This window comes from Ictidomys tridecemlineatus, unplaced genomic scaffold (assembly GCF_052094955.1).
Source record: "Ictidomys tridecemlineatus isolate mIctTri1 unplaced genomic scaffold, mIctTri1.hap1 Scaffold_55, whole genome shotgun sequence".
Lineage (NCBI taxonomy): Eukaryota > Metazoa > Chordata > Mammalia > Rodentia > Sciuridae > Ictidomys > Ictidomys tridecemlineatus.
Window position 1 is genome coordinate 1,252,337 of NW_027523660.1, and position 25,778 is coordinate 1,278,114.

A 25,778-nucleotide genomic window follows, 5' to 3' on the forward strand; every position below is an offset into this window, starting at 1 on the left:
AAGGACAAGCGATGCATCCGATGTTGGTTCTTTTGGCCAGTAACACCCGAGTGGAAGTGACGTGTCACTCACTCCCAATGCAAACTCTAGCTGTCAGTGCTTAGATTTCCATGTTCCTCTGTTCGATTGTGTGACACACACAGGTGGAAATGCAGCCTTCAGTGAGCATGGCCCTCACTGGACACTTAACAGGAGTAATAAAGCATCGCACAATCTGTCAAGCTACAGAGATTTGTAGGTTAGCCTTTCACAATAGGCCTAGCCTGCCCTGACCAAGTGAAGCCATTATGATGTAGAGAAAGCATATTATGCCAGACATTGAGAGATTTGTGTCACAGACTAATCATGATAGTAATCAAGAGAAAAGAATTTCCCATTTGAAAAGCCCCCTCCTCAGGCTAGAGTGATCTATGTTGAAATATATTAGAATCGGAGACATAAGTACAAACTCCTGCTTAGCTTACTGTAGAATGACTGTTACATGTAGAAACATTTATCTGCATAGGTATGAAAATGCCCACAAGTATCTCCTTGCTCTGTAAACCGAAGAGCCTAAGAACCACTGTCTCCCCACCCAGCAGCAGTAAGTACCCCTGGTGCCCAGCTCTCAAGGCCCAACACCTCTGCAATAACAGAAACCAGGATCCTGGGAGAAATGGCTGAGTTTAGGTTGGGGCAGAAAGTATCCAAGAGAATACTGAAGCATCTTGCAGTTCCAGAAAGTAAGGAAATGGACAAAAAAAAAAAAAAAAAAACCAAAACAGTAGCAATAACTCCACAAGGCTTGGGGGTAGGTCACAGGGACACAGGAACCAATCAACTGAAAGACATCTCAACAGATGGCCAACTGTGAACAAGCAATGCATAAAGTAATATGTGAATATAACTCAAAATTTTAAATAAATATGCATGAGCCCATGCTTAAATAAATACACAAATAAATAAATATGGAAAAAGAGACAAATCTACCTTGCAGAAGAATTCTAAATGATTCCCACGGATACTTCACCCTCAAGGAAAAGGGGTGGAATTCCCACACCGAAGGTGCCAACAGCACATATTGACTTCCTTCTGAAGAGTGTAAATATGAAAAAGCGGAGAAAACCAGTAACTTTACAATGGAGAAAATGGATAGGCACTATCTCAAGTCAGGTGGTCAAGGTCAGCATCATCCATGGTGAACTGATGATAGAAGCACCCTTGGTGTGACAGTAAAAGAAGGGCACTTTACCTCTGCCTCCTCCAAACACATTGCTTTGGTCAAATCATGAGGAAAATGTCAGACAAATCCCAAGAGAGGGACATTCGACAAAATACATAATCAGTATACCTCGACACTCCCAAGGGCATCAACAATCAAGGAAAGTGTGAGAAGCTGTCACAGCCAAGAGGACTCCTAGGAGATATGACCACTAAATGGCATGTGTCCCCCTGGATGGGAGTCTAGAACAGAAAAAGGACAGGGGGCATCTAAGGAAATCTAAATGAAGTATGAACTTAAGCAGAACCCCCAGTTCTAGTGGGGTTTCCTTACCAATGTGAGATATGAATAGGTACCTACTGAGGAGTGTATTAGAACCCCCCAATGCTACCTGTTCAGTATTTTTGCAAATCTAAAGGTGTTCTAAAATAAAAAGTTCATATTAAAAATACTGCCTACAATGCCAGAAAAGCATGAACTACGTAGGCAGGCAGGTACTCACATCTCCCAGGTATTCAGGCTCTCTGAAAACACTGCATTGACAACCAAAAACCTCACTGATAGGAAGTAGAGACTTCAATAGACTGAGTTTTGCCATGTTTGTGGTTTGTAAAACTCAATGGCTTAGATGACAATTCTTCTCAAACTGTTCTATGGATTCATTGCAAACTCAATTGATATTCCAGCAGAAGTCTTGCAGAAATGGGCAAGCTCTTTTTAAATTCATATGGAAATTCAAATGACCTAGAATATTTAACATATCTTCAAAATAGAACAGTTGTAAGACCAAGACTACCTTATTTTTAGATTTATTATAAAGCTATTGTACTCTAGAATTATTTTAAAGACAAAGAAATAGAAAAAATCACTAAAAATGAGTTAAAAATAGAGACACTCCTATATGGTGAATTGATTTTTGACAAAGGTGAAAAGAAATTTTTACATGTATTGTATTCTCAACAATCAGCCTAAAACAAGTGGATAAACAAATGCAAAAATCAAATTGCGTGCCTCACATCATATATAACAGTAATTAAAAGAGTGTCATGTTCCTGAATAAAACCTAAATCTATAAAACAATAGAAGTAACAGCAAAGAGAGAAAGAGGAGGAGAAGAGATGCCAAAGCAGTCAAGCTGGGGTCCACTTTCAGAGCAGCAGCCAGGGGATCATGTAAATGCCATGCTTTTGCATGCTCCAGAGACCACGGAAGGATTGCTAAAAGCAAATGTGTTTGTCCTTGTGTGTCAAGTGCAATTAAAGTCAGAGAAAATTTATTTGCTGAGTTGTACAAGCAGAAAGCACACAGCAAGGACCATCTGGCCTTCAAGGGACCCAGGGCTGCACCGGGCAATCTCTTGCTCTATCTTTCAGGGAATATCCTTGCTCCTCCTCAACCACTGAGCAAATGGCAAATCAAAACCTGTCAGCCGCAGGTTGTTGACAGCATAGGGAAGCTGGCATGTGGAAACCGAGAGAGCTGCAGCTTGTCTTCATTCATTTTACGTCCTACCGCTCCATGTAGGTGTCATGCTCAATATTTCATAGAGTGTGCAGGTGTGAGACAGACCCAACTGCTGACCAATCAGTTCTGCCACTAACCTGTTCCTTGACCTTGGTAATCTAGTTAATGCTTTGGTGTCTGTTGCCGAATGTGGGAGTGATAATGACTTCTCCCTAGAATTTGAATCATTGTTGTAACTAATAAAACAAGATTTACAGCAACCAGTATAGCAATGTTTGCTTAATAGACCCTCAATAATTGGAACATTTTTTTTGTTATTATCCAAGACATTTCTGAAATCCAGAGGATCATTAGGGACTATTTCAAAAGTTTATATTGCAATAAATTGGAAAATCTACATGATATTGACAAATATCTAGACACATATAACCTTCTAAATTTGAACCAAACAGATATAGAAAATCTAAACAGACAAATATCAAACAATGAGACTGAAGCAGTAATAAAAAGGCTTCCAACAAAGAAAAGCTCAGGACCAGATGGATTCTCAGCAGAGTTGTAACAGACCTTTAAAGAAGACCTAATGCCAATCCTCCCCAAATTATTTCATGAACTAGAAAGGGAGGGAACACTCACAAACTCATAATATGGATCTCTATCACCTCGATACAAAACCATATAAAGACACACCAAGGAATGAACACTACAGACAGATATCTCAGATGAACATAGTTATGAAAAAAACTTAATAAAATATTAGCAAACCATATTTTAGAACACATTAAGAAGATTGTACGCCATAATCAAGTTGGATTCACACTCAGGATGTGAGATTGGTTCGATATACATAAATCAATGAATGTAAAACTCACATGATCATCTCAATTGATGCAGAAAAAGTCTTTGACAAAATTTATCACCTGTTTATGTTAAAAACATTGAAGGAACTATGAATTGAGGAAATTAATTTAACATCAGAAAGGCTACCTGTGACAAAGCCAAACCAGCATCATTCTAATTGGGAAAAAACAAACAAACAAACAAACAAACATTCCCCCTAAAATCAGGAAAAAGATAAGTATGTCCATTCTCACTACTTCTATTCAATATAGTTCTTGAAACTTCAACCAGAGCAATAAGGCAAGAGAATGAAATTAAAGAGATCCATGCAGGAAAAGAAGAAGTCCAACTACCTCTGTTTGCTGAAGACGTTATTCTATACCAGAGGATCCAAATACTCCACCAGAAGACTTTGAAAGCTGATAGACAAATCCCAAGCAAAGTAACAGGATACAGGATAAACATACAAAAATCAATAGCTTTCTTATAATCTGGTAATGAATCTGCTGAGAAAGAAATCAATAAAACTGCTGCATTCATGATAACTTCAAATAAGGTCTGAATAGATTTAATTAAAAAGGTGAAAGACCTCTAAAATGAAAATTATAAAATACTGAAGAAAGAAATTGAAGAATAACATTGAAGATAAAAAGATGTACCATGTTCATGGATAGTTAGAACAAATATTGTCAAAATGGCCATAAAACCCACTTGATCTACAGTTTCAATGCAAACCCCATCAAAATACCAAAGACATTTTCCACATAACTAGGAAAAAAGTTATGAAATTTATGTGGAAGAATAAAAGACTGAGAATAGCCAAAGCAATCCTGATCAGCAAGAGTGAGACTGGAGACATCATACTATCTGATTTCAAGTTAACTGCAGAGCTATAGTAATAAAAACAGCATGTTATTGGCATCAAAATAGATATGAAGACCAACAGAATAGACAAGAAGACACAGAGACAAATTCACATAAATACAGTCATATGATTCTTCACAAAGTTTTCAAGGGCACAATGGAGAAAAGGTAGCCTTTTAGACAAATGATGTGTGGGAAACTGGATTTGCATATATAGAAAACCGGAACTAGATCACTGTCTTTCATTCTGCACAAAAATCAACTCAAAGTGGATCAAAGATCTAGGAATTATACCAGAAACACTGAAAATGCTTTGGTGTAGGCCTCATCTTCCTTAATAAGACTCCAAAAGTTTAAAAAATAAAACCAAGAATCAATAAGTGGGATGGCATTAAATTAAAATGCTTCTACACAGAAAGGGAAACAATAAAAAGTGCAAGATGAGAAAGCCTATAGAATTAAAGAAAATGTTTGCCTGCTACTCTTCCAACAGGGGATTAAAAACCAGATTACATAAAGAATTCAAAAGTATAACACCAAAAAATTATCAACCCACTCACTACAGGCAAAAAATCTAAAGAGATATTTCTAAAAAGAAGAAATACAAAATTCTAACAAATATATGAAGAATGTTCAACATTTTTAGCAATTAGAAAGATGCTAATAAAAATTACACTAAGAGTTCATCTCATCCCATAGGATAACAAATCATCAATACAAGAAACAATAATTGCTGACAAGGATGACGAGAGAGAACTGTACACGCATATTTTGTTTGTGGGACTGAAAATTAGTATAATCATTTTGGAAATAAGTATGGAGATTCCTCAAAAAACTAGGAATGAAACCCCATATGACCCAATTATCCCATTCATTGTATTTATCCAAAAGAACTAAAAAGCAGCATAGTACCGTGATACATGCATATCAATGTTTATAGCAGCACAATTCAAATAGCCAAGTTGTGGAACCAGCCTAGGTGCCCACTGAATAGATAAATAAATAGATAAATAAATAAATAAATAAAATTTTTTAAGAGAGAGAGAAATTTTTAATATTTATTTTTTAGTTTTCGGCAGACACAACGTCTTTGTTTGTATGTGGTGCTGAGGATCTAACCCGGGCCACACGCATGCCAGGCGAGCGCACTACCGCTTAAGCCACATCCCCAGCTCCTAAAAAAATGTGTTTTTTTAAAGGGCAATATCTTGGTTAAAAAAAAAAAGTACCCAAAGGAACCCCCAGCCTTGGCTGTTTACAAATAGTTATTGTCCAAGCAAGTATGCTATTTGTTCTGAATACAAATGAGTCCAGAACTGAACTTTAACATGTTTCTAGACTTCCACCCTTTCTAAGATGAAGGATCCTTTACTGTTCAGACAGGCATTAATTGTGCTGATCTAGTAAGGAATAAGGAAGTAAAAGGAACCTCAGAAGGTGAGACTGATCTGCAAGACTCAGCTAGATTTTATGTTTCTTTTAGAGGAAAGAAGGAGAAGAGGAAGAGAGCAAGAAGCATTATGAGGGTGTGAAAGAGAAAAAAGACGGTACAAAATGACTTTTTGAAAAAAATTTCTGGGAGTTTTGAGAGAGTAACACTAGGGATTAGCACAACTGCCATTCTGAGTGACACTTAGATACTAGCTCAATGGTAGAGTACTTGCCTAGCATGTGTGAGGCACTGGTTTCGATTCTCAACACCACATCAAAATAAAGGTATTGTGTCCATCTACAACTAAAAATATATATTTAAAAATTAAGTAGATGATAGGTATGGGGTTGTAGCTCAGTAGAAGAGCACTTGCCTAGCATATGTGAGGTACTAGGTTTGATTCTCAGCACAGTGTATAAATAAACAAAAATAAATAAATAAAGGTCCATTGACAACTAAAAAATATTTTAAAAAATAAATAAGTAAATAGATGGAATTCTTTTGTGCTCTAATACTAAGGACTTTTTCATGTCAAAAACTCAAACTAAAACAGAGTTAAGTAAAGGAATGTATTTGGCTTAATAACTGAAAAATTCGTGGATGGGTGGGTAACAGGGTACAAACAATTTCATTGAGGCAGAGTCTCTCTTTTCCTGTTTGTTGACTTCAAAGAGTTTGTCCTCCTGTAGTGATGTCCATCGCCCTCCTCAGCTTTCCTGTGTTCAACTTAACGCATCTTCATAGCTAACCACTCCAGGAGAAACAAGCATTCATTTCTCAGGAGTTCCAATAAAATCTTGGGATTGGGTCTCATTGGCAAATTCTTAATCATAAGACCCAACCCTATACCTTGTCTAGAGACCAAGAGTGAGGGGAAGCATCATTCTACACAAGAAAAGCAAGGTTCTATTTCCAGAAGAAACATATAGCAATGGTCAGATGAAAAAAAAGAAATGCCCACTATAGATGCCTTCCCAAAATTTTTCAGTTAAGATTTATATTGCTTTAATATTTTTTTGATCCTCCTGTCTCAGTCTCCTCAGTACCTGGGATTCCAGGCATGCTCCACCATGCCCTGTCAAACTATTGTTTCTTTTGAAATGACATCATGTTGACATGAGCAGCACAACCATTGAAATGCTCTTTAAACCTAAAAAATAAGGCAAAATGTTTTGCTGTTTCCATACAAAGAGAAACCAGAAGACATCTTTAAATATATTTCAGTCTGCATTTCCACATACTCAGAGTTTATTATTTAAGTAAGAAGTCCCCTTTTCTGATTTCAGCAAACAACTCACATCCCTCAAAGCCCTGGATATGTTTCCAGAATTCCTGGTTACTATTGTGGCAATATTTGTTTCCTCCATCAATACCACCAACTTTTCTATCACAATCAAATACAAAGCTCTGTACTCATAGCACTCCAGGCTAACCAACCAAGAATTGGTTTGTACACCCATAAGGGAAGGCAGACAATGATACCCCATTTCAGGACCATTCATACTCTCTTCTGTCAGCCTCAAATACCTGGCACAAGGGCAGATATGGTGGCACAGCTTGAGTTCTAAGACAGCCTCAGCAAGTTAGCAAGGCCTTAAGCAACTTAGAGAGACTATCTCAAAATGAAAAACAAAAAGGCCTGGGGATGTTGTGATTCAGTGGTTAGGTGCCCTGGGTTCAATCCCCAGTACAAAACAAAACAAAAAAAGGCACAAAACTGCAAACTTCGAAATAAGAAGGAAATTTTCTTTTACAAAATTCAAGGTCAAGTATGTGCTTTAGTCTTCGAGTTACTTGCACCAACAATAAGCACAATTATCTATTTTCCACCAATTAATTATTTTTCCATCACTACTTACCACTCTACCATACCTCTGCTCAAAACACCCACATACTATGCTTCAGATTCCTTACTAAAGAGAGGAAAACAACCTATAGTCATGCACCCATAGTGACATTTTGGCCAATAATGGACTGCATATACAATGGTATATAACACATAGCCTAGGTGAGTAGCGGGCTATATCATCTAGCTTTGTGTAAGCACACTGTGTGATAGTCACACAATCACAAAATTGATTAATGATTCATTTCCCAAAATATATCCCTATCATTAAGCAGCACAAGACTGTTCTACACAGCCATTATGAGAATTAAAGGAATTAATAGATGTGGTTGACCTTGGGTTGTTGCTCAGTGGTAGAGTGCTTGCCTAGCATGCATGAGGCACTGGGTTCGATCCCTGGTACCACATAAATAAATAAAATAAAAGGTATTGTGTCCATCTACAACTAAAAAAATTATAGGTGGGGACAATTTCTAAAAAGCATGTCAGTAGAGAGTAGGTATTACTTCAGCTTCAAAACTACAAGAAAATGTGAATCCAGGGTTGATGGACATTTTATGTAATTTATATAAACTTCTGATTATTAAAATCACAAGTGTATTTGTGATTTAAAAAACCTTTAACAAACTAGGAACAGATGAAAACAATCCCAATGTAATATAGGCCATGTATGAAAAATTGCAGCAAATACAATTTGGTAAAAGATTGAAAACCTTTCCTCGGGAACAAAAGAAGGATGGCTGCGTTTGCCACTTCTATTCAGTATAGTACTAGAAGTCCTAAACGGAGCAAATAAGTACGAAGAAATGCAAAACACCTAACTTGAAAGAAGAAGTGAAGTCATCTTTATTTACAAACAACATGCCCTTGAATGTATAAAACCCAGAATATGCTGGGCGCAGTGGTACACACCTGTAATCCCAGCAGCTCAGAAGGCTGAGACAGAAGAATCGTGAGTTCAAAGCCAGCCTTAGCAACAGTGAAGTGCTAAGCAACTCAGTGAGACCCTGCCTCTAAATAAAATAGAAAAATGGGCTTGGGATATAGCTTAGTGGTCAAGTGCCCGTGAGTTCAATCCCCAGTACCAAAAAAAAAAAAAACCCTAAATATCCAAATATTCACAAATCATGTTAGAACTAATAAAGGAATTCAAAACCAAGGAAAAAATTTACTTGCATTTCCATACAATTATGATGAACAATAAGGAAAGAAAAATAAGAAAACAATTCTATTTACAATAACATCACAAAGAATAAAATATTTAGGGGTAAATTTAATTAAGAAACAAAAGACTTGTAAACCAACAACTATAAAATATTACTGAATGAAATTAAAAACAAATAGAAAGACACTCCATGTTCATGGATCATAAGACAATGTTATTAAGATGTCAGTACAAATTAAAAGGATTTACAGATTTAATACTATCCTATCAAATTCCAAAAATAGTTTGAAGAAATAGAAAAATCCATCCTAAAATTCATGTGGAACTTTAAGGGGCCCTGAATAGGCAAAATAATCTTGAAGACATAGAAGAACACAATTGGAATTTTCTTCCTGATTTAAAAACCCAACACAAAGCTACAGTAGTTAAAATAACATGGAACACCATATAGGTCAATAGAATAGAATAGAGAATCTAGAAATAAACTCTTACAAATATGGTCAAATGATTTTCAAGAATGGTGCTAAAACCTTTCAATGGGGAAAGAACAGTCCTTTCAACAAATGGTATTAGAAAACCAGATATCCACATGAAAAAAAAATTAATCTGGACCCTGACCTTATATGTAAGAATTAACTTAAAATGGATCAAAGACATGCATGTAAGAGCTAAAATCATTAAAGACATAACTGTAAAAGCTAGAACTATAAAACTGGTAGAAGAAAACTTGGAGAGGGCTGGGGCTGGGACTTAGCGGTAGCACACTTGCCTGGAGGGGGTTATAGCTCAATAGCTCAATGGTAGATGCTGCCAGGCATGTGTGAGTCCTTGGTGCTCGATTCTCAGCATAAAATAAAGGTTTATCAGCAACTTATATATATGTAAAAAAGAAAACTTGGGGAAATGCTTCATTACTTTGGATTTGGCAATGATTTATTGGATAAAACTCAAAAGCACATGCAGCATGAGAAAATATAGACCAATTGGACTTCATCAAAATTAAATGTGTGGATCAAAAGACCATGTCAAGGGCTGGGGCTGTAGCTCAGTGGCAGAGTGCTTGCCTAGTATGTGTGAGGCACTGGATTTGATCCTTAACCCCACAAAAAAATAAACAAAATAAAGGCACACTGTCTATCTACAACTACAAAAAAAAATTAAAAAAATAAAGACTATGTCAAGCAGGTACAGTGGCATACACCTGTCCCCTCTTTCTGCTCTCCCCTGTCCCACCACCTTTTTCCATCACATATACAAGGGTCCTGACCCACAAGGTTCAACTTAATAATTCCAACCTGACCGTGCTGGGGAAGCAATGTGCAGTCAGTGCCACGCTCTTGAGTCTTGAACTTTGTTCTCCCCCTAAGCCAGGGGACCTGTGGCACTGTCCTCTGGCTGCCCCACAACCTCTATGGGAAATGGCCGACACTCGGCAGAGCTGCACTGCTGGGCCAGGATGTGCAGGAGTCGAGGACTTCTCAGGACAGAGCACCATGGACCCGCAGGCCTCCTGCCCTCGATCTGGCTGGTGCCTGAACAGGACACTTCACAAGGTGCTAACCCCCAGGGGCCGTGTCTAGGCACACCACCACCACCTGCCCTTACCACCCAAACCCACCAGCCCACTGCACCCCACAGTGGGGTAACCATTCTAGACAAAAGGTCACTGAGAGCAAAAGTAAGTGCACTCGATCCCGAACTAGAAAGAACTAGCATGAGGTAGAATGAGAAAATGCAGGAGAAAAGCCTGAACAAACCGCCGGCTGGGGCCTTCAGTGTGCACCTTGTCCTGGCTTCCTCAAGAGGCTGAGGCAGGAGGGTCTCTTGAGGCCAGGACACAGCAAGGACCTGTCTCAAAAAAATAAGATCTATAAAGGACATTATGGATATGAAGAGGTATTTCACCCTGCGTCACATCGCTGCTCCTCCAAGTATAAGAGGAGGAGGTCAGCGCAGCAGACTGGACCAACAGATGAACTGGACAGTGCTAGCAGTCACTGTCCGCAGACCTTCCATATTTCTGTAGGTGTGAGGTGCTGCCCAAATAAAGTGTCTGTGTGGGGAGTGGCGGGGAAAGGACAGCAGGGCGGATCACCACCGGATCCAACTCAACTTCAAGTACAGGCCACATGGGACACACTCAGTCACTTTGCTGGAAACCCTGGAGGCTTCTGAGAGCTGCCTCAGGATGGGGGCGGGGGCTGAGCCATGGAGAGTCGCACCACACCACCAAGCCACCACCAGCCACGAAAACGCTGGTTCTGAATCAGCCTTGGGCTGCAGGTCCAAGGGAGGCTGGGCCACGGGACTGGCTGACCAAGGTACACGAGGGTTGCTCAACACGAGGCCACCTCCAGAGCCTGCCTGATGACCAGGGACGGCAGCGACTTCCATCAGTTACTTTAAAACTGAACCCTGGCTCAGGAGGCTTCCAGGACAGTCCAGGAGGCCGCCTACTGAGAAACAGGGCTGGGGGGAGTTTGGACCAGATCACCAAAGGCCACAGAAGAACAGAGACTTGGGTTTTAATGTGTGGTCACAAGTCACAGCCCGCCGACACGCTCAGCGATACCCTCCAGGTGCTCAGGGGAGGCACCAGCAGCAAGGTACTGCAGCCTCCGGCACCTCCTCCACTGGGCCCTCCCAGTGATGCTCTGCCTCACCAGGGCCCAGAGCAAGGGAGGAGGCCATCTCTGGACTCAGACCCCTGACACCATGAGCCCCAGAGCATTTTTCCTCCTTGAAACTGCTCCTCAGGTGTTCTGGTCACAGCAATGAAAAGGCTAGAACCCTCTCCGAGCACCTCCCCATGGAGCACCTCCCTGCTGGCGGTTGTCGATGCAGCACTTTGGAGGAGCTTGAAACGACGCCAGGCGGAGGGCCCCGGCTAGAGCAGGGCCCAGCCCTGGCCCAGGGGAGCTGTGGGGAACGGGACGGGGGCGCAGGATTAGAGCAAAGCGCCATTGTTTTCTACGAAGACATGAAGAACTGCCATTTGCCAAGAGGAGGGAGGAAGGGGGGACAGTAGGAGGGGGAGGGGCAGGTCCCTCGGCTGGGCCTCCACGGAGGAGGTGTCTGCTCAGCATTCTCCTGCAGCTCCCTGGGAGCCGTGGAAGGATTCCAAACAGAGAACAACACTTCAGGAACTTTCTCCCGAAGCTGAAGTGCCAGAAAGGAGGGTGCTGCATAGGAATGGGTCCAAACTGTCACCCAGGCTGGTGCCTATGCAGAAAAGGATTAGCAGCCCAGTGACAGGGCGTGACAGTGGGTTAGCTCTGGGTACGGGGCAGAGGGAGGAAGCCCCCAAGGAAAACAGGAGAGCTGTGCCGACCATGAAAACGAGGGACAGAGGCCCAGGGCAGGTAAAGAAGACACAGGAGGTCCTCAGGTCAACTCGGACAAAGCAGTACTGAACCTGAGGTACACAGACGACATCTACAAGGTGGACAGGTCTGTGGTGTGATGCTCAGGACCTGGGTAAGACCTGGCAATCCTCAATGTACAGTGGTGATTCTAGCATGAGTTTGTAGGTGACACCATCATAAGGGTCTGTACAGCAAGAAGGACGGAGCCCTGGGGAATGTAACAATGACATGTCACACCCATGTAACATGGCTTCCATGTGGTTTGTCCCCACAAAAACTCATGTTGAAATCTGACTGTCTATATAGCTGGGTTGGGAGGGATTAAGGGTCCTCTCCAGAGACTGGCTTAGTTCTGACTGGGAACAGCTTTACTGTCATGACAGAAATCAGGTCCCCTTCGTCCCCTCTTAGGCACACATACTCTCTCCCTTCTGCTTTTCCCCGTTTTGTGATGCAGCATAAAGCCCTTGCCAGAAGCAGCACCAATCTTGGACTTCCAGTCTCCAGAACCATGAGTTACATAAACTTTTGGTTATAAATTACCCACTCTCAGTAATTTTGTTACAGCAACAGAAAACAGACTAGGACAATGAATCTATGAGAAGTGGCCACAGAACTAGAAGAGGAACCAAAGGAAGCAAAAATGAAGAGACTATCAGTTTCAGAGGTCTCAGTCCACGGATGGCCAACTCCACTCCTCAAGGCCCAGGTAAGAGGGCACCAAGGCAGAAGAATGTGGTGCAGAAAAGCTGCTTAGGACATGACACCAGGAACCAGAAAGATCCGAGAGTCCCCTCACCAGGACAAAATACAAACCCCAAATGCATAATACCCCAAAGATCCCCCTCCTCCAGCCACTCCCTGTCTGCCTACAGTCACTTATTAACCCAATCATGTCACCTCTGGACTTTCTTGCAGTGTCTCACACGTGAGCTTCTAGGGAACACTTTATCTAAACCATAACAACTGCAAACGCAGGGAGAAGTTCCATCACCATTGTTGGTGTGGGTGACGGCACCGATCCAGGGAATGGGGGGATATGGAAGAAGTAATCCACTCTCCAGAAACAGCCACAGACAGGAGTCGGGATGGAAGGTAATCAGACTTGGGGACGATGGAAGCAGGGGCTCGCATTTCCTCAATTTGTCTGGCCTCAGTGGATTTTACGAAAAGCCCCAGTATTAAAGGTGACACTCGACAGTCCCAAATCAAGAAATTATGCCAGGGCTGGGGATGTGGCTCAAGCGGTAGCGTGCTTGCCTGGCATGTGTGCGGCCCGGGTTCGATCCTCAGCACCACATACCAACAAAGATGTTGTGTCTGCCGAGAACTAAAAAAAAAAATAAATATTAAAAATTCTCTCTCTCTTTCTCTCTCTCTCTCTCTCTCTCTCTCTCTCTCTCTCCTCTCTCACTCTCTCTTTAAAAAAAAAAAAAAAAAAAAGAAATTATGCCACTGTTTCATTTTAACAGTCGAGCTTTAAGGCACCAGAGTTTTGTGAGTCTGAAAATTTATGGTGAGAGGATTTTGAAACCAAATAGAAATGTGTGTGTGTCTGTGGCTCCATGGGGTGTTCATAACAGGTCTCACGAGAAAGGGATGAAGGCTTGCATCCTCCCGGGCTCGGCTGCCAGAGCAGACACCACAGCCCGGCGGCCTAGGGAACAGCTGTTTGTTTTCTCATAGTCCCGAAAGCTGGGGTCTAAGCTCGGGGAGCCAGCATGGCCAGTGTCTGGCGAGGGCCACCGCCTGGCTTTCAGATGGCCCCTTCTCACCGTGTCCTCACGCGGCAGGAAGACAGCGTGCATGTTCTCTGGCATCTCTTCCTCTAAGGGTGCTGCTCCCAGGACCTCATGGAACCCCATCACCACCCGAAGCCTCGTCTTCAGAGACATCATGCTGCGGCCAGGGCTTAACAGGCTGTTGCAAGGACACGACTCTGTCCGTTACAGAGTCTGTGGCCAGTCACGTTGGAGAAACCAGCTGAATGACATTTCTGCACATAGGACCTAGAAAACTCCACAGCCCAGTCCTGGACGAGCCAATTTTGGGGAGCAACGAGGGTTCAGTCTGAGACTTCTAGCGAGACCTGACAAGAGTGCGTCTGATCCTTCTACTTGACTTTGACCCAGTTTCTGCAGCTGGTTTTTCTCTTTTGGTGCTGGGGAAGGAACCCTGGGCCTCGGGCTCTGTCACAGAGCCACATCCTGCCCTCCCTGGTCCTCTGGGTTGATTTCTGGGTTGATCCCTCAGGTGCCTTTCTCAGGTCTCTTTACGGAAGGGCAGGCCGGAGGTCCTCTAAGGAGGGGCAGAGAAAGGCAGGGAGTCCAGTGCGTGTTGCCTCTGCTGGGGTGACTTGGAAACAGAATCTGGACCCTTGTTTGGCGTGGTTTCTGGCTACTGCTAGCCCCAGCACCTTACTGCCACATCCACTTCTCTAATTGTGCTTTGGAGACAATCAGTGGAGAAATTTCAAAATGCACTGTGTGCACGCGCGCCTGTGTGTGAACCCCAAAACACAGCAAAGCAGAAAGAGTCCAGAAAGAGTCCAGCTCTGCCACCTACCCTGGGTGCGACCTCAGCCAGGGAACAGGCCCAGAAGCTGCCCTCGCCGTGCTCCAGCCACACACGGCTCAGCACGCGATGGCTTTCCGAGGGAGGTCCTAGAAGAAAGGAGCCCGGGGCACCCACACCTGGCAGGTTCCCCCGCAGTCTCTGGTGAATTCTCTAAGGTCTCAGGAGACAGCAGTTTACACCCTTCAGGACAGAGGGGCTCTGTAGTGCAGTGAGAACATGTGTGTCCATGACGTCACAGGCCGACGTGAAGATCAGTCCTCTGTGTGCCCAAGAGCTGCCGCCTGTGTCCCCAGGACAGTGGCGTCCTTGTGCAAACAGCACCGGGGGCTCAGGAAAGCCAACGGGGACTGAGGGAGGAACAGCAAAACCCAGTGTTGCTCTGTCTCCTCAAATTCTGGGTGAACGCCTTGACCTAACCCTTCCATGTAAATATACTCCTTTTCCCAGGTCCAGTGTGCGCCATAGAGGGGACTTCACACCCACTAACGGACATGTCCCCCCACACCAGGAACGCTCCTTCGCAGCCCTGTTTTTTCAAGGTTCTGGCCCCACTTCTACAACCTTCATGACCCAGATCAGAGCCGCGACCACTAAATGCTATGTCCTCACACAGCCCACGACAGACAGCGGATGACGGCTTTTGTTCTGTCCCCGACCCCTGGCACCCCTGGCACTTCTTCCTTTGATGTGTTGTTTGGCCAGAAAAAGGGCAGGAGCAAGATGGTGATCTGCCCGAGCAGCTCGGGGGCGAAGACTCTTAAGGCAGAGGGGAAGCTGCTGGGAAAGGCTGATGTCATCTCCGGGAAGCTCCCGCCAGGATAAGGAGGGCTTTGTCTTCAGCTCAACTGTGAAAATGAGAAAATGCCTGCAGCCTGACAAAGGAGAAACCCACACACACAGGTCAGGCCTGCGACCTTTACTTAAAGGTACCACACTCCCTAAGCAGAGCGCTCCCAAGACTGGGACACAAAGCGGGATCAGCCAGGGACAGGAACCTCACACCACAGGCCCCGAGGGCCTTCCTGCTGTGGGGGGGGCGCACACACTGACTAAAGACCTCTGTCCCCCAACTCACTTTTGTAAGTAAACACACATGACTGACATGCACTGGGGGAGGGGCTGAAAGAAAGAAAGAAATCCTAATTTAAGAATATCTCAGTTTCTGAGTTATTTAAAGCAACTAAAAATAAGGCTGTGAAAAGTCCTCTTAAATTCACAGGACACTTTAGGGAATACCAATAAGACTGTGCACGGAGCCCAGAACAACAGAGCGCCAGGCGAGCCCTTCCCAGGCCGGACAGTGCCAAGGAGGGTGTGGCTGAGGGGGGACACTTAAGTTTCAAGGATTCTATTCAACAGTCCAGTTTATGAAACCTGGAGAAGGTGGGGGGGGTGGTGTGTCTTCATATGCTTAAAACAAACTTTTAATTAAAAGTTTCTTTTTGAACGTTTTAAGCTAAAGTTACTATGGACTTGTGCAACTAAAAATTGGGTCAGAAATTTTAAACAAGAATTTAAGAAGATTTAAAATGCCCTTCGCTGGGCAGACAGAAAACTCCTGTCTGGACCTGGATGTGGCTCTGGGGCAGAGCGCTTGCCTGGCAGGGACGAGGCGCTGGGTTCCCTCCCCATCAGCACAAAACAGACAGTCTTTGTTTGTTCTTAGGGGGTTCTTACCTGTGCAAAGACACCATTTCCCTCTCTTTGGGGGACACTGGGCAGCGACTCCTCCTTCTCAGTCCCTAGGGGAACCATCCCGGGGCAGAGAGGATTGGGAGGGCTCTGAATCGCCCGGGACCGCCAGGCCACCTTCCCCTCCACACCCCACGCAGCCTCTGTCCGCCAGTGTCAGCCCTTGTGTCCTGACAGCACTTAAACTGGTGACCATCTGAGACCACACGGCATCGAGGTTCTACACCAAATGACTCGGGGCAGCTGGCTGTGTGTGCTGTCAGGATCACCGCTGCACAGCTGCTGAGCACAGCGCGCTGGCCCGGGTCACACGGCAGGGTGTGAAACTTGACCTACTGTTGTCCACCAGCTGGCTGGAGGAGCACGTCACAGGGCCTCAGTGTCACCATCTGTACAGAGGGGACAATAATGCCACCCACATCACAGGACTGGGAGGACAGAATGAGGTTACGCCCAGCAAGCACGGGACGCCGTGGGCATACAGTGGCGACTCCAGGGCGCTGGCACGCAGGAGGGCCTGGGTTCCATCCTCAGCACCGCAAAACAAACCCTTCCCACAGGGCTCCCGCGGTCTCTGGATGCTGAGGCTCAAGACCCCTCAGCGAGCCCAGGGACAGGGTGTCCACCTTCTCTGAGGCTCGCACAGCGCAGCCACACGCCCATCCGTGAAGGCCTACGACGGCTTCCCACGCAGATCCCAGCGGCTCACCAGGCCAACGTACTGAAATCACCTCAGCTTTTCAGTTTCCTCTGGGCTCAGTTTAGTGACATGAGGAACAATTTCCTTCACCCTCTTGGAGCTTGGTGGTGCACACACAAATGCAGCCAAACTAAGGGACACAGAGAGGAGGAGAGGCAGGGGCCACCCGCGGGACAATAGAAATGCCACCCGCACATGGGCACAAAGACCCCAAACTGCAGCCACCCAGAACACGTGAGGGTCCGTGTACGTAATCAGCCCCGTGCAAAAAATAAACAAAATCTACACAAAACCTCAAACCCCACTTTAGCCAGGGATCTTTTTTCTAACCAAGTTTCCATTTTATGCTCAGTACATGATTTCAAAGGCTTCCTCTAGCCTCTGTGGCAAACTCGAAGAACTGCTGCTTGAGTTCCTCTGCTCCCCGCTCTCTTCACCTACGGAGAGAAGAATCACTCGGGCGAAGCGGGGGCCACTACCCGGGGGCAGTCGGTGGAAGAAAGGAAAGGAGGGAGGAAAGAAAACAGACACAGGAGACCCCAGACCAGAAGACCACCAGCGAGTACACCAGACTTGGCTGGTCAGTGTCGTGAAAGGACTTCACAGGAATGGCCACCAGCAAGGATGAGGGGCAGTGTTTCAGAGCAGCACCTCTAGCAGGGAGGCTGTCCTCCACCCAGCCTGCCTCCTTCCTCGAGGATCCAGGCAGCCTGGGGCAGACACGGGTAAAAGCGCAAGGCTAGTGACCATGGCTGTGACCCTGGGGAGCCCATGGGCAATGACTTTGCAAGTACAGACCACTGACCAAAAGGAGGCCTCACCAGCTGCCAGCAACACCAAGCCCTTCCGCACAACCTCTACCAGCTAAAGCTGCAGCCTCCTGGGGAGGACACAGCTGAGGCATCACTGAGTGGTCACCGGTTTGGGGGTCCTGCACAGCCCCAACACTTCTGAGGTATCATCCTCTCGCAGCCTCAGCATCTACTCCTGAAAACAGCTGATACACAACAGGTGGACAGGCCAGCGGGCAAGGTTGGGGGACAGAGGACAGATACCGGCCTGTCCTGAAGGGTCACATCTCCTGTGAAGGTGAAGCCAGACGATGCATGTTCAGGTGTCCTAGCATGGGGCCAGTTCACGCAAGCACTCACCAAGTGTGCCCCTCACAGGTGACCCGCTGAGCACTGCGACTGCCCATACAGCCCCCCCACAAACCTCGCAGGAACAAGCCACTCCACTTCTGAAGGTCATCTGCGGAAGGTGCGCTTCTGCACCGTGCCCTCCCCAGGACCCCAGCCCGGAAGTCTCAAGCCCAACACGAACTGAGCGCCACATCCACCGCCTGCCCTCAAGACATCAGAGATGCTGCAGGATTGTCAGTACTCGAAATACTAGGAGCTACCTAACGCCCAGCACAGGGGACTTGGGGGGATAAACTGTGGCAGGCACAGTCAATGGAGGGGGCTGCAGGTGTGACCAAGGATGACAGCTGAGGCGGAGGTGTCAGGGATGCACTGCGAGCACAAGAAACAACAGAGTCCAGAGGGGTCTGGACAGTGGCCGTCTGGCGTCCCAGACAGGCAAGGGGGCGAGAGAACATCCGTGTCTCTGCTCCATTTACCAAAAGAAACTCAGGAGGGTGATGGTGGCTTGGGGGGGGGTACACAAAAGGAGGGCAAGTGACCAGCAAGGGGTAACACTTGACTGAGAACCTACCTAATAAAATCCTCTCTTGTAGAAGTGTGTCACTGTTTTACAGGTTCAAAAAATATAGAGCAGTGAAGATGGGGGTGGGGATCCAAACCTCTATGTAATAAGTGGATGTGCCAAAGGAGAATGGATGCTGCAAATACCGCGACCCTGACCGGGCGGGGGTGGTGAGCACTGAGGGGGACACCTTTGGCATGAGGGGAAAAAACTGCTGCAAGCGAATCCTGAACTTATTTCCGTTTAGATTTTCCAAGTGGAGGAGGCACAGTGACCCTGAATGGATTCCACGCTCACCGCAGGAGAAAGCCACACGCAAGTATGTTGGTTGGGAACGTGGGTCTCACTAGTGAAGAAGCAAGATGTGCATGTGGACCGGGGCAGGAGAGGCCTAGGGTAGGAGTCCTGGGGAGAACTCGTGACTTTCCAGTTCTTTCCAAGAAAAGGGTCTAAGAGAAGCTCAGTTCAGCAGGGCTTCCCCAGTGGCAGTGAAGTTGTGTCGGTGCTGTCCAGTACGGTCACCACCAGCCCATTGTGGCTATGAGCTTGAAATGTGCCCAGTGCACCTGAAGAGCTGAATTTTAATTTTATTTAATGTAACTGATTTATTTTACGGCACTGGGGATAGAACCCAAGGCCTTGTATATGCTAGGTGAGCTCAATACCACTGAGCCACTTCCCCAGCCCCATAAGGTTTAATTTTAAATTTAAACTGCCACCCGTGGCCAGCGTCCATCTTATCAGACGCCCAGCTCTAGAAGCAGCAGCACCATGGTAACTCAACGCAACAGGAACACCCACCCATCCTGTAATCCATTTTCTTCTTATTGGGGTTGTGTTGGGGTGTGGGTATGTGAGTGTGAGTGTGTGTGTGTGTGTGTGTGTGTGTATTACTAGGGATTTAACTCAGGCACTTTACCACTGAGTTACATCCCTTTGACTTTCTTCTTCTTCTTTTTTTTTTTTTTTTTTAAAGACAGGATGAGGTCGGCCTCAGACTTGCCATCCTCTGGCCTCAGCCTCCCAAGTTGCTGGGATTACAGTTGTGTGCCAACATGCCCCAGACCTGGGCTTTTAAGTACTGTTTCCCACCAAAAGGAACCAGGGTCCCCTGCAGCGATGGCTTATTCCAAGGTCAAGCAGGAAGGTTAGAAGGTGACTCTAGAACATCCGATTTGCCACAGAATAGGAAAGGTGCTCAATTAAAACAACAGCTGTGAAACAGGAGCCAGGGAAGGGGATCACGGAGAGTGACAACCTTTATACAAAACAGGGTCCTTAAGGCCACATGAATCACAAACAGGAAGACAGGAGAAAAGGGAGCTCTCCTGCTTACCAGGAAGAGCACAGCCGTAAAAAATCACTTAGTGACATTTCTATGAGAGTAGGCCCACCCCACCCTCAAATCCATTTTGTTTCCAAACGTCAGATAAAATATTTTTCAACGTCCATTCGTGTTCCTAATACTTAAAAATATATATATGTATGTACACACACACACACACACACACACTTCACCATATTAACAAAACAATTAATTATGAGCTCAAAAGACCCTGGTCACCAATGGAAGGAAGAACCCAGCAATTCTCATTTCCCAGGTGCTGGAGAATCACTAAGCAACCCCCCTCCCGCCCCCAGTCACAGCACATGAGGTTCTGTCACACTCGGCCGCCTCCTAGCCTGGCTCAGGGCCACGCCAGCGCCCCACGGGAAAGCAGCCCCACAGGATGCTTCCAAAGGAAACGCCGCCGAGCATGCGCCAGAGCCCCTCACTGCTAGCTGCCCAAATGGCTTTTCAACACCCCCTTTCTCAGAACCATGGCCACTTCTTTAGTGAAGAAATAAACAAAACGCATTTTCACAAGACGTCATTAACAGATTCTAGGAAGATCAAGCATAGAAAATCATTTCAAAATCTTAAAGAGACAAACACACATGGGTCATTTCCAAGTAGGTGTGGATTGCGGCTGACTGCAGAAAACTTCTAAAACACATGAAATAAAAAGGGAGCAGGCTAGAGGTCAAGGGGTGCACGTTTCATCACATCACATGACAGTACTTACCAAGTACCCTACACCGTATTAGTCAGAGGTGCCACATCTTTTCATTTCACCTGTGAAATCTGTCATTAAGCTCTTAGAGAACACATGCAGAAACCCTGGTGTGTCGTTGAAATTGAGGGACACCCAGAATGAACTGACTGCACAACAGTTTTCCAACTTACAATTCAAAAGTCTCCCAAACTGCACACTTAAAAATGGTTAAGATGAAGGGCACAGAGGCTCACAGCTGTAACCCTAATGATCCTGGAGGACCTCAAGTTCAAAGCCAGCCTGGGTAACTTAGTGACACCCTGACTCAGTGGCAGAGCAGCCTTGGGTTCAATCTCCAGTACTGCCCCCACCCCCAGAACAAAAGGTTAAGATGATACATTTACTGCCAGGACACTCCTGTGCACACTTTAATGGAGGCTAGACTGGAGGATCACAAGTTCAAGGCCAGCTTCAGCAACTTAGCAAGACCCCCGTGCAACTTAATGAGACTCTGTCCCTAAATAAAAAGTCAAAAGGCCTAGGGATGTGGCTCAGTGGTTAAGGACCTCTGGGTTCAATCTCCAGTACCAAAAACTAGATAAAAATTAAAAAATTTTAAAAGGGGACAGTAGCCACCTAGCTGATGTGAGCACAGGGGGTCTAGTAGAGTAGGGTGCTACTGTGTCTTCTTCCCTAAAATTCTGCATGATGGTGTCAATTATGAATTGCACACAGAATTTAATAATTCTATCTCTATTATTTACTCTTAAAGTTGTGTATAATATCATCACAGACCTATACTTCCAGGCCGTATCTGTCAAGCCAAGGAGTTACAGAATCATTTCTAAGTGCTTTCACATTCTAATCATACCAACGTCTGAAGCTGAGTGTTTGCCGTCTGCCGAGTGCTGCACTAAGCACTCAAAATAATCATTTGAGGAAGGTCCCCTGGTTACTCCCACGAAGGATAAAGAAGGTGGGATTCAAACCCAGGTGTTTAGACTAAAGTGTACACATCTCAAACATTAAGTTCTCTATTACTAGCATCTGAAAAATGGAATCATTCATAAAAATAAGGCCGACCATCAAGTGTATGCCAAACCTGGGTCCAACTCCCTGCATATTTTAGCTCTAATGCTTAAAATAGTTGTGTCCACTAGCTATTATCACTGTCATTTTACAAATAAGGACATTCAGCTCAGAAAAACCAAGGGACTTGTCAAGGCCTCACAGCTGGCAGGTGGCAGAATGAGGATTGAAACCAAGGCCTGTTGGATCACAAAATGTTGTCACAAAGCTGACTCTTCCTTCCTTTAAAAATAAAAGGAACTGGTCTCTGATTTGGGGTTAGGAAGAGAGGAGAAGAAACAACTCCTAGTAATGGAAGGATGGACTCCAACAGTCCAGAGGCCAGCAGCCTCCCCAGTGTGCAGAGCTGGTGGATCTGCAGGGCCCTGCTGCGGCTGGATTCCTGATTGTAGCAAATTCCAGGGCTCCAGACTGCAGGCTCAGCCTCTGACTAACACTGCAGTGATTTATTAGAGGATAAATACCTATGTCAATGTCTTATGACTGAACACAACAGGCCAAGCAGATTGGAACGCCAGGAATGCGAGGCTGCCTGAGCTCTGCAGCTCGGGCCACCTCCAGCCGCAGAAGCGCCCTGCCTCCAAGGAGGAAGCCCTCGGAGCCACCGCCTGGCCCAAGGAGCAGCGTCCTTGGGAGTCAGATTGGTGAGACCAGCCTCCTGGAGGAGGACAAAACATTCCTTGGGCTGGCTGGAGGGAGGGGCAAGCCCAGGACCCACAACCACACCAAGCCTCTCCTCCGCACAATCAGAGTGACTTCACCACCACGGCTGACAAGACACCAGGCTCCGATGGTACCAACCCAACGGGATACACAACTGCCACCTGGGACTCTGCCAGGGGCTGGCCAGGTGCCTCCACATCCTGAAAGCATGGGGAAGGCAGTCGGCTCCCTTTGAGAGGGGGAGTGTGGAGCGGACAGGTGGGATGGACGGAGGCAGAGCAGGCTGCGTTCCAGGTAGGAGCCCGGTCCCGCCACTCAGATCCGGACCGCTTGAGCTTCAACCCCTTCATCTTGCAGAGGAAGAAACCAAGGCCCATGGAGTTACAGGGATCTGGGTCAAGACAGTGGAGCACAGGTGTTGGTGGCAGATGGGGGACTGGCACCCAGGCCTCTCGGTCCAATGGCCGGTTCTCCGACCACTGCTGCAGGCCGAGGTCAGCTGGGACGAGCAGCCCCTGGTGCCGAACACGGAAGCCTGGCTCCCCCTCCCCGGGAAGGTCTCGAGGTCACACCAGGAGCACAGAGGTGCATCCCTCACGCACACGCGTCAACACGCATGATCCAGACCCCACTCAGCTGCCAACCCCACCTTCTGCTCCCCCAACACACGACAGTCACTGACATCAGTTCTCTCAAAAACAATCAGTAGGTGCAGGAGAGAAGAGCCCAGTTTTCCAGACAGAGGCCCTGGAGCTCTGAGAGACTCTGAATGGGGCCACGCAGCCCAGGAGGCCCAATCTGCAGGAAGGAAGCCGCCTCTCTCCACAGCTGTAAGGTCACCTGGGCACCTTCCTGGCAGAGCAGAGCTATTTATCTTTGACAGAAAGTACCTTATGAACAACTTAAAAAAATGACAGCTGAATCACTGGCACAAAGTCATTCAAGAAATCTGGCCCCAGCCTGGGGGTGCGCAAGCCCAGGAAGAAGGGACTTACATGTGGGGGTTGAACATGCGACTCATCTTGGAGACGTGGTCATTTTCACAGTTGAGGTCCTCGTCCCCAGGCTCCATGCTGAACTTTCTCTTGCTGGGGCTGATGGGGGGAGGGCCAGTGCGGTGGCTGCTGAGGGCAGAGGCCACTGGGAGGGTCTGCATTCTGGATTCTCCCCTGAGAGCAGCTTCACCTACGCACAGAGAGAGAGATGATGCTGTCACCAGGCAGGACAGCCCCCATCTGGGTCCCCAGGCTCCCCCGCCTGCCCGCCCGGCCCCTTGCAAAACTGCTCCCAGTGGAAAGTTTTTGGCAACGTGACGGGCTGCCTGCCACCCTCAGGACATGGTCTGAGCCCGAGTCCTCTGCCAAGCATGGGGTGTTTGACATCAACGCGGTTTTCAGCACAGTCTTTAGGGTATAGTTTAAAATGAAAAGGTGCAATACAGCAGAGAGGGAGGAAAACAGCGTCCGCCACCAACGACCTCAAAGGCTAATTTGAAACATGGAAGGTCCCCGACTCCCGAGCCCACCAACCGCCACGCCAAGCTGCCTTCTCTGGCCTGTTATGCTTTTATTATATTTTTGGTCTATTTTTTGGGTTTTGTTCAGAACAAGGAAAACATATGGGCTAACAGTTCACATTTGCCCCTGAAGTGAAAAGGAAGAAAAATACATTGCTTAATGAGAAATAAACATTTTATTCCTAGAAACGGCTTGTGAAAATCTGACGCCGTTGGTCTGGTTATCAGCACCAGGTTTCAGTGTCTAACCTGTGGGGGGCAGAGGTACCGCTCTCCAGACACTTTTCAAAGTCAGACGCCCAAATTGCAGTTCTGATTTTGATGTGATTTGACACCTTGGTGTTTTCTACAACCACTATGTTAACAGGCTTTGTCCCAGATGATAACTCAGTGTCTCACTATGAACTAAAGCAAGTGTGAACTTTCTCATTGATAACGATTCTGTGTGTACCTTCCAAACTTCGTCACCAACAGTGATCATTATTTCAAGTGAAATGAACGTCAAGCTCTCCGAGTCCCACGGGGGCGGGCACCTCGATTTTTTCACAAATAATAACCCTTTTGTTGTGCAATATGTCTTGGTCTCTGAGGCCTGAGCAGTTCTGTTTCCTTTTGGTCACAATTTGAGAGTCATTCTGGGATGGAGGCAACTCATCAGAGGCCCTGTGGCACCTAAGAAAAGCAATCTCTGTCTGCCACCTCTCCTGCTCAGATCATCACAGATGTGTCGCGGGTTTAACAGACACTGGCTTCATACACACACGACAAATGCCATTTTGTTACGGGAAGGAGGGAGGAAACAGCCTCTGACCATTTACCAGGAAAAATAAAATCTCTGTCAATTTAGTCAGCAAGATATAAACTCACAAATATACACTGACCTATCGGACACCTCCAGGCATGGCTTCTTATAAGGGTTCTGGCCCCAAAACAAACTGGAATTTCCATTCTAAATGAAATACAAAAAATAAAAAACCAACCTAATCCTAGGCTAGGCTTCGACCCTTAGAAAGTCGGTATGACTCTGACTGGCCACCACTTCCTACCGAGTAGCTTTTGTATTAAAAAAAAAAAAAAAACAAAGATAATCCTTCTACCTTGGTAAAATAGAAAATACTAATTCCAAACATCCCCCTTTTTTCTTGTCCTCCTCCTTCCATGGAGAGAAAAGAGGGTGTCCCCAGGTAAAACTTCCACTGCCCAGGCAACTTTCTGGGGATCCCTGATGACGGACCCCCAGGAATCAGCAAGTGTGACTCAAACCTCAAGTCAAAGTGGCCTGGCCTCCCACACTGTGCCCAGGGTGTCTCAGCACCCTGGCCTGGAGCTGAGGGGGCGGGGAGGAGGGAGCTCTGCAGACCCCTGAGCTTTGGCCACCATTTCATCGACTGCTGGGTGGCAACAGAAGTTGCTATGGAAAACAAGCGTCACGGCAACAAAGTCAGATCCATCCAAAAAAGGAGCTCGTCATTCATGACACTGTGGCACGGAGAGCAAAGGCTTCTGGGAAGAACAACATTCCCTCCCCCTCGGGGCTCCAGGGCCATCCTAGTAAAAATTCTTGTGATCATTGGCATTTCAAAGTTCATCAAGCGGATGCACTGCTCAGTCTAACGACTGA

General features: G+C 46.1%; 1 protein-coding gene across 1 annotated transcript in view; it reads right to left on the bottom strand.

Annotated features, from left to right (window-relative positions):
* LOC144374019 (transcription cofactor vestigial-like protein 4) overlaps positions 1-25,778 on the bottom strand; it is a 134,093-nt gene that overhangs the window by 10,807 nt on the left and 97,508 nt on the right. The window contains exon 4 of the mRNA XM_078036975.1: positions 23,637-23,826. Within this exon, the coding sequence (XP_077893101.1) occupies positions 23,637-23,826 (190 nt within the window). The remainder of the gene's footprint in view (positions 1-23,636; positions 23,827-25,778) is intronic.